Genomic DNA, 8,577 nt, shown 5'->3' with positions numbered 1-8,577 from the left:
CGGGCTCGTCGCCGCGAAGGACGGCGTCGACGTCGGCGGCAGCCGGGAGGCGTGGGGCGAGGCGGGCGCGGACCGACTCCAGAAAGTCCATCAGCGGGCCGAGGCCACGAGTCTGGACGTTGATGATAAAGGCTTCGCAGGCGGCCTTGAGGCGGGTCTCGAGTGCCTGCTTGGCGTCGAGCTCCGACTCGATGATCTCGGGTGTAGCTCCGGTGACGAGCGAGAGCAGTGCGTTTGGCGCCGAGAGAGAGAAGAGCGAGGACGACGAGGCGACGACGCGCGAGACGTACGAGGAGAGGTGGGCAAAGTCGAGCGACTTTTCCTTCATGCGGAACTCGACGTCGAACGGCGAGATCTGCTCCCGAAGAATGAGCAGATGCTTGATGACAAAGAGAAACTCGTGCTGCGGGCCAGCGGCCTTGCCGACCACGCCCGAGGCGTAGACAAGCGAGTTGGTGCACTCGGAGACGTACTCGAGGGCGAGGCCCTGGAAGATGTTGATGTCGACTGACCGGTAGAGCTTGGACAGCGACATCAGCGTCTCGTGCAGCGTCGGGTACCAGTCGGCATACGGGGTGGCACCGTCGGCGGGCGGCATGCCGCTGGGCTTGCCGGTCAGCGCCTCATAGCGGGCAAGCCGCTGCGGGTATGCAATCTCGTGTGGAGCCGGCGAGTAGCCGGCGATGCGGTCGCGGATGACGGTCTGCGCCCGGTAAAAGAGGCGCTCCTGGACGTCGGAAAGTAGCCTGCGGGCGGTGGTGAGGAAGAGGCTGGCGCCCGACTCGGCACTGGACTCAATGTGGCCCTCGATGACCTCCTGCTTGAGGACACCGGCCACGTCGACGAGGGTGTCGAGCGACGACTGCTGGATGATGCAGGGGCGGAGCCAGTCGTAGAGCGGCGTGGCCATGGCGTCAAACCACTCGGAGGCGAGGCCGCCGGAGGGTGGGGTGAAGAACCGCTGGAAGAGCGCGTACTCGAGCGAGGCGACGCGGAGCATGACTAGCGCACCGGAGCGGACCGAATCCACCAACGCGTTCTCGTCGAGTACGCCCGCCAGCTGCTTCTCTACCACCGGCGGTACGAGCTCGAGCCTCGCAGCAAAGTAGGCTTCGTGGAGCGAGGCGAGTAGCGCGGCGTACTCTGGACGGGCAACCCGGGCCTCGACCTCGTCGACCAGTGGGCGGAGCTGCGGAGCCATGGCCCGGAACTGAACATACAGCTCCGACGTGTGGGTCGCCTCGCCGTCGCCGCCGCCGCCGCCGCCGCTGGTGAGCCCAGCGCTGCCGGGCAGGGTGACGTCGGCGAGGCCGGCGGCAACACCGCGAGTGGTGGCGCGGACAACTCGCACAAACTGGTCGCGGAGAATGCCGAGCCCGCGGTGCTGGAGCGAGCGGAAGCGGAGCATGTATGATGCAGCGTCGCGATAGGCCCGATTGGCCGAGACAAAGGCAAGCGCCTCGTCGAGCGTCCGCAGCGCGTCCAGAAACCGCGGCGAGCAGGCGTCGACCTTGGGCGCGTCAAAGACGCGGTAGACCTCGTCGGCAGCATCAAAGTACTTGAGCCGAGCCGCAATCGACTGCGACATGGCCACAAGTGAGGTCTTTTCGCGCAGCAGGCTCTCGCACTCGGAGTGGAGCGCCGCCGACGAGTCCTGGACCGAGGCGTGATGGGCACGGACCTGCTCCACATGGTCGACGGCATCGTCCAGCGCAGCCAGGAGCGCTTTGCTCTCCTCTACCCGCTCGGTGAGCAGGGCGAGGTAGCTTGATTGAGCCTCCGACGACGCGTCCTCCATCAGGTGGGCCACCGATGCGAACCAGGCAAAGAACTGCTGCGACGACTCACAGACCGGGATCTCGCCGTCGATGCCTGTCGCCGACTTGTCCTTTCCTCGCTGGGCCGTCTTCGAGTGTGAGTCATCGGTCTGGGGTGTCGCCGGCTGGCCAGGGAGGGGGAATGATGCATGCGTACCTCTGACAGAGTTGATGATGTGGCGGTATCGGTGGCGGTGCCGGTGGCAGCAGTGTCGGCAGACGGCGAGGCGCGGGCTGAAGGCAGCGGCAGCGGGCGGTCATGAACCAGGCGGGTGAGGTCGTTGACTGCTGTGCGTTCGTTCGGGGAGAGCGGCAGTCCCTGGTTCCACGCTCGCACAGACTGCATGGGTGTGTGTGTGTGGGGGGGGGGGGGGGGGGGGGGGGGGGGGGGAAGAGGGGTGTAATCGTTGGTGACTGGTGCCATTAATCGTTGGCTGGTTGGGGGAGGATTAATCGATGGCTAGGATTGGGGATTAATCGTTGGCTGGTTGGGGGGATTAATCGTTGGCTGGTTGGGGGGATTAATCGTTGGCTGGGTGTGGGGATTAATCGTTGGCTGGTTGGGGGGATTAATCGTTGGCTGGGATTGGGGATTAATCGTTGGCTGGGTGGATGAGGGGGGGTTGGTTGGCAGAGGGAACTGGTCGTTGACAACTTGGCGCCAACCAACCACCACCACCACCACCACCACCGCTCCACCGCTCCCTCCCTTCCCTTCCTTCCGTCCCTCCATCCACCCTCCTCCCCCCCCTCCACACACGCACACACGTCCTTACGATGACTACCGACTATGCCGCACTGTTGGCATCAGCACGGGCCACCCTCCTTGCACGGCGGCAAGAGGAGGCGGCGACAAGGACAGCGGCTGGCCATGCCCTGGTCTCCTCGCTCCAGGCATCGGCAGCACTCGCCGCAGCAGCTGGTCCTCCTCCGCCTGCAGTGGCGGCGGTCGATGGTGATGCATATCTGAGGCCATCGCCAAATGAGGCTGCCGCTGCCGTGGCAAAGTCAACCGCAGAGTGGCGCGCTGCCCGCTTGCAGCAGGTCCGTGCTCAGGAGGCTCTCCGTGCCTCGCTCGTCCGCGATGCCTACGCCGAGAAGACCGCCCTTCTGAGGGCTGATCGCGAGGCCCGCGCACAGGCTCTGGCTGCCGAGGCCAATGCTGCGCGGGCAAAGGTGCTCGAGGACGAGCTCGAGCAGCACTCGCAGCGGCTGGGCAAGGCTCACCAGAATGCTGCCCTCGAGGTCCGCCGCGCCGTCGCCCGCGAAGGCAACGAGCTCAAGGCCGCACTGGCGGCGTACGATGCCCAGCAGGAGCGGTACCTGGCGGCGCTTGAGCGTCTGCGCGGGAGCAAGGCTGCTCAGTCGGCGCGTGCTCGTGCTGCGGCGCAGCGGCGGGAGTTGGTCAAGGACATCGAAGCGCAGCGGGCGGCAGCCGCAGCCGCAGCAGGGGCCCGCCGTCGCGAGGTAGCCGCAGCCGAGGCTGGCGCTGTTGTCCCAGACCTTCCGCGCGACCCAATGGCCGCCATCCTCGCCGGAAAGCCATCGCGAGCGCTAGTGCCGGATCCAGCGCTCAAGTACGCGGTGACGAGGTTCAACGCGGCGCCGCTGGTGCCCGATGTCACGCTTCCGCCCGAGGCCAAGCCCGCTGTTGCACCGCGGCCGCGCGAGACTGCGTTTGACGCCGCTGAGCGGGTGCGCACGACCGTGCGAGCCGAGGCGAGCAAGGCTGAGGATCGAGCCCGTGCCCGCGGCGACGCAGCCATGGCCAAGGAGACCCGCGCGAGGCGCAACCATGCGACTGAGGAGCTGCTTGTTGCCGCCGAGCGCGAAGACCGAAAGCGCAAGGTGGCCGCTACCGTCAATCGCGCCCGCTCGCTGGTGGCGCAAGGTGGGCACAAGCTCCGTTCGGGCGTTACTGACATTGACGAGCGGCGAAAGCATGCTGAGCTCGAGGCAGCGTTCGAGGACATGTTTGTGCCATCGGCCTCGCCGCCGCAGGGAAAGGTTGACGCCCTTGGTGCGCTCGTCTGGCAAGAAGCAGCGCCAGGCGTCGAGCTCCCGCGCCCATTCTCGCCGACGCCAACACCCGCGCCCGACCCAGCACTCGCGTTCGGTTCGCCGACGCGTGACTCGCCCATCAAGACCGATCTGCGCGACGCAGTCGATGCGTACAAGACAGCCCGCGAGGACGCGGTTCGTGCCGACATGGCCGGCTCGCCGTCGGCCGACCCGAACAACGCCGACGCGCGTACAGTTCACAAGCCGCTCGACCTGCTCCGTTTTGTCCGCGAGACCGCGTACGACGTCGATGACACTGGGTTCGAGGCCTCGCCATCACACCTTGCGCGACTGCAGGAGACTCTTGTCCGCGCTCTTCCCGCGGTCTCGGCTGAGGCACTCACGTACTCGCCGTCCAAAGTCCAGATCCTGGCCTCGACGGCCGAGATCGGCTCACCAGCGTGGAACCCGGTGATGGACGCGCTCGCAGCCGGGCGGCTACCGTCACCAAAGATGGATACGCCCGAGAAAATGACGATGGCCTCGCCGTTTGCGGTCACGCCGCTCTCGCCGTCGCCGTCGCCCGAAGACGCGGCAACAGCGGGGCGCGACGGTGACAATGAGCAGCCCGCCTCGCCGGTGGCTTCGCCAACCAAGATGCAAACTTCGGCCTCGTCGATTCGTGACGAGTTTACCGCCTTTCGCCAGAGCATGACCATCCCACTGGGCGGAGTCGACCTCGAGGCGTCCGAGTCGGTCATCCGCGACGTCGCAGCCCGGGAGGAGGAGCGTTCGCAAGTGCTCGACTTGTTGCTTACCAGCATGCGGGCGTCACCCAAGCCCCAGGCCCTTGATCTTGTTGATCCGCCGCTCTCGCCCGATGCACAGGCTCGGGCCGCTGCCAAGCGCGCCGAGCTCGAGGCCCGCTCTGCCGCACGCGCCGCCGCCGTCAAGTCGCGCGCCGACGCCCGCAAGCGGAGCCGCGCCGAGCAGCCTACGGGCGCCGCTACAGGCGCCGCCACAGGCGAGTCGCGACAGTCCGCGCCACGTGCCCAGACGAGGCCTCGGCGGGCTAAGATCAACAAGCGCGAGATGCAGGCCCGGACACGGCGGATGGTCCGCAAGCTCCCCGAGGTCCAGGCCCGCGAGCGAGAGTCGGCCAAGGCCCGCGATGCCAAGACCCGAGTCGAGCGCGCCCGGGCATATGATGCCGAGCTGCGGAAGAAGAAGCGGAGCCGTGCAAAGGAGCCAAGTTTGTAAAGACTCTTGGAGGCCAAGTGAGTACGAGTGTCGCGCGAGAAGCAGGCAGTGGTTGCGCAAGCAGCACGACGAGCGGGTGGAGGTGGAGACGGGGTCGAGGACACACCACCTCACTCTCGTGCGAGTGGCTTACTGGTGCGGGGATATGGACCGCCCGCCTGTGCCGACTGTCGCCGTGGGGCTCTTTGCCCCACCGGTCTCTGGTGCGAGCGAGTCGGGTCCGAGCCTGGCCGCAAGGGGCGAGAGCGAGAGCGGGAGCGAGGGCGCCCGTCGGCGCCGAGCCGAGGCTGTGCTGGAGATGGAGATTGAGGCAGAGCTAGCAAGCCCGAGTCGAGCTCACGCTACTGGAGGCGGAGCTGGCGGAGCTGGAGCTGGCAACGGAGGGAGTAGCGAGAGAACGATCGGCTCAGCTGGGACTGAGACTGAGACCGCGATGGCCGAAGCCAAGGCCGAGGCCGAGACCGAGACCGAGACGTGTCTGGAGCCGCTGGGACGGATGGCGTTTGATATGGACATGCCGCTACTGTCAGCGGCTGAGGAAGAGCGTCTTCGGGCGGTGAGGGGAGATGCAGCGATGTTGCTAAGACTCGCTGGCGGCGAGGAGGACGAGGAGAACGCTGAAGAGGCGCTCAAGATCTCAAGCGCGGGCCTTGGCGCCTCGGGCTTTGCTCCGCGCTCCAAGCAGGAGCTCCTCGCCGACCTTGCCGAGGAGCGTGCGCTCATCAACCGGATGCACGCGATGTACAGTGAGCAGGCCAAGAAAGTTGTCATGGAGCGCATGGCGCTCGAGTCGGAGCTCGCCCAGCTCGAGGCCCAGTCACCGAGCTGATGGCTGGCGGTGGTGATCCAAGCGCACGGTGCTGCGATGAAGCGACGGCGCGGAGTGAATGGTTGTCGACCAAGTGAACCATGTGAGCGAGGAAAGAGATGCAACAGAAAGGGTAGCTAGGCATTGCCGGATGGGTGGTCATCCGAGTTGGGAAGAGCGCGCGCGGCGGGGCGGCCCGACACCCAGCTCACTGACCGGTGGACGCAAGCGGGGCGGAGAGGGCTTGGCGGCAGCACGAGTCAGAGCCCGCGTGTTTGTGTTTACGTGTGTGTGCGTGTAAGACATAGAGCCAGGGGTGTTATGGCGTATGACTATGGCTACGGCTATGGCGGCGGACAGGGGGTGGCTGGCGGCTCGTCAAGCTCGTCGCTGCTGTCGCCGCGGACGGCTGCGCGGCATGTGCTCTTTGATCAGCTGTCGAACGCATCGTCGCTGGCGTTCTCGTTGAGGGACGAGCTGCAGCGGCTGCCGCATCAACTGGATACGGCGGGTGCTTACGTTGGTGCGGCAGAGCTCGATGGTTCGGTGTCAGAGACTGGGTCGAAGAACAGGTATCAGGCGCTGATGGCAGCACTCGAGGCGGCGGCGGCACCGATTTCGGCCTCGTCAGTCTCTTCGCTCGGGACGCGATGGGAGCCCGAGATAGTGCGGGTCAATCCTGTTGCACCCGCCGACGGTGATGCTGCGCAGCGGAGCCGCAAGCGGCCGGCGGCCGATCCGCTGGTCCGTGCCATGGACGAGCTCGAGATACGAACCCGTGGATCGCCGTGGCGGGCACCGGCAAGCTCGGCACTGGCGCTGCTCTCTGCTGTCCCGGTGTACTCGGACGGCGAACAGGGCCGACGGGTGTGGCAGGTGCTTGTCCGCGCCGTCGAGGCTGTGACCACGCTTGTGGGCGACGACAGCAGGCCGCGGCTCGACGCGCTCCCGCACCCCGTCCTTACTGCCAACTATCGGGACGATGATGCGCAACGAGCCGAGGTTGTGGCAACAGAGCATGGAGTGGGAGGTGCCGCGCTCGCGTACGCCGTGCAGAGTCATCTGGGCGAGACGCCACATGCGCCGGACTCTGGTCGCCGCGGTGGAGACGTTCGATTGCTACGTCGGCGGATTTTCGACATTGCCGCGCTGTACGAGGCGCGCATCGCGGAGCTCGAGGACGAGTTGGAGGCTGTCAAGCATGATCCGGGGCCGGCCGCCGTTGTACGGGAGGTGCAGCTTTTGAGCAGCATGGCTATGGTAGATGCGAGCGAGTTTGAGGCCGTAGAGGCCAGATATCGGACTCTAGGAGAGCTGCTGCGCGCGGAACTGGCGGCCAAGGAGAAACAGCTGGCTCTGCTGAGGGGCAAGCTGGCACTCATTGGCGAGTCGGTGTGATAAGGCGGTAATAGGGTGGATGAGAGTGGTGGTGTTGCAAGGGCAAAGCAATGGACGAGATATAAACCGAAAATTTCCCAAATCTCTGATGTTATGTCTTAGCCGCGCTAGCTCAGATGGCAGAGCGCACGCCTTTTAAGCGTCGAGGTCGCGGGTTCGAGCCCCGTGCGCGGTGGCGATTTTTTTATGCGCGGCCTGACCCTCACGCCGCGAACTCGTCTTTGTGGCTCGCCACGTACGAGTACGGCGGCGGGGCCTGGACATGCGCGTTGGGGGCTGGCCAGGGCTGGGTGGCAACGGGGGGTGCGGAACGCATTGGTGGCGCCGTCGCTCCGTAGGCAGAGGAGGGGGCCGGCGTTCGCGGAGGGGTGGCGTCAATCGAGCTCCCGGTGAGCAGGTTCGAGTACGAGCTCCTGCGGCTCGAACGCGAGCGACGGCAGCACGGCGGGGCAGCGCACGAGTCATCCCAGTCGTCCTGGCAGCAGCATGCGATTAAGATGCGTGCGCAGGCACAAACGGCGGTGAGCGGGAGGATGGCGAGGAAGATGGTGGCTAGGAGCGGCCCAGCGGCATCTTGTTGCTCCAGGAGGCAGTGTAGGGGTCGTGTGGGTTGTAGTAGCAGGTATACCAGTTGCCAATGACAAACCGGGCCAGGTATCGGTAGTACGTCGAGTGCGACCAAGAGCCTGTGACGGTGTTGTAGATGACGGTCGAGATGTTGAACGATGTTGCGTGGAGATCAACATAGACAGCAGCACGGTAGCAGTACGTCCGGTTGCAGATCTTCCTCTGCTGCTCCTTGCCGGTCACCAAGCAGTCGGCTTGCTTGTAGTTGACCACGGCCATCTCCTTGGACGCCCACAACCCGATGACCAGGCCGTACACCAGCGCCGCCATGACCGCAAACATGCAGACAAATCCCACCACCGCCTTGCTCTTCCACACGTCGGCAGACTTAATACACGAACACATCCTGTCGCAGCACATGCGTGGTATTTGCGGTGGTGGAGATGTGTGTTCGTAGTGGATAGCCCTGGCGCAGCCTGGGGAACTCGCCCCTCCTCACCCCCCACCTGCTGCACCTTCCGCACGCTATTTGTTCTCAAGACAGATCATGCATGTCCATACTGTCTGACAAGCATCTTTCCTGTCCACATACCGACGTCACAGCAACCGATCTTATCACACGTGTTACACATGCCCCCCCCCCAGGCCCATCATGCCCCGGCTGTGTTTGCTTCCAGTGCGCTTGTCAAGAGAGTCGATGCCCATGCAGATGGAGGTGGGGGGGGG

At 65.4% G+C, this 8,577-nt stretch overlaps 4 protein-coding genes and 1 non-coding gene across 5 annotated transcripts; 4 read left to right on the top strand and 1 right to left on the bottom strand.

The window, feature by feature from the left end:
- Positions 1 to 2,594: 2,594 nt before the first annotated feature.
- On the top strand, positions 2,595 to 5,078 carry AMSG_01182 (uncharacterized protein; the record flags this gene model as incomplete). The annotated part of the gene is made up of 1 exon (XM_013906339.1): positions 2,595 to 5,078. One exon carries the CDS (start codon positions 2,595 to 2,597, stop codon positions 5,076 to 5,078), a length of 2,484 nt encoding a protein of 827 aa, XP_013761793.1.
- Positions 5,079 to 5,198: 120 nt separating this feature from the next.
- On the top strand, positions 5,199 to 6,002 carry AMSG_01181 (uncharacterized protein). The gene has a single exon (XM_013906338.1). The coding sequence runs from the start codon at positions 5,224 to 5,226 to the stop codon at positions 5,905 to 5,907; it is 684 nt and encodes a 227-aa protein (XP_013761792.1). The 5' UTR covers positions 5,199 to 5,223; the 3' UTR covers positions 5,908 to 6,002.
- A 205-nt stretch (positions 6,003 to 6,207) lies between these two features.
- On the top strand, positions 6,208 to 7,363 carry AMSG_01180 (uncharacterized protein; the record flags this gene model as incomplete). The annotated part of the gene is made up of 1 exon (XM_013906337.1): positions 6,208 to 7,363. The coding sequence occupies one exon, from the start codon at positions 6,208 to 6,210 to the stop codon at positions 7,282 to 7,284; it is 1,077 nt and encodes a 358-aa protein (XP_013761791.1). The 3' UTR covers positions 7,285 to 7,363.
- A 22-nt stretch (positions 7,364 to 7,385) lies between these two features.
- Positions 7,386 to 7,459, top strand: AMSG_20003. The gene has a single exon. It is a non-coding gene; the product is annotated as a tRNA-Lys (tRNA).
- A 31-nt stretch (positions 7,460 to 7,490) lies between these two features.
- On the bottom strand, positions 7,491 to 8,354 carry AMSG_01179 (uncharacterized protein). The gene has a single exon (XM_013906336.1). The coding sequence runs from the start codon at positions 8,269 to 8,271 to the stop codon at positions 7,837 to 7,839; it is 435 nt and encodes a 144-aa protein (XP_013761790.1). The 5' UTR covers positions 8,272 to 8,354; the 3' UTR covers positions 7,491 to 7,836.
- Positions 8,355 to 8,577: the final 223 nt, after the last annotated feature.

Source organism: Thecamonas trahens, assembly GCF_000142905.1.
Source record: "Thecamonas trahens ATCC 50062 unplaced genomic scaffold supercont1.5, whole genome shotgun sequence".
Classification (NCBI taxonomy): Eukaryota; order Apusomonadida; family Apusomonadidae; genus Thecamonas; species Thecamonas trahens.
The sequence above is the reverse complement of the archived record's forward strand: the minus strand, read 5'-3'. Positions and strand labels throughout refer to the sequence as shown.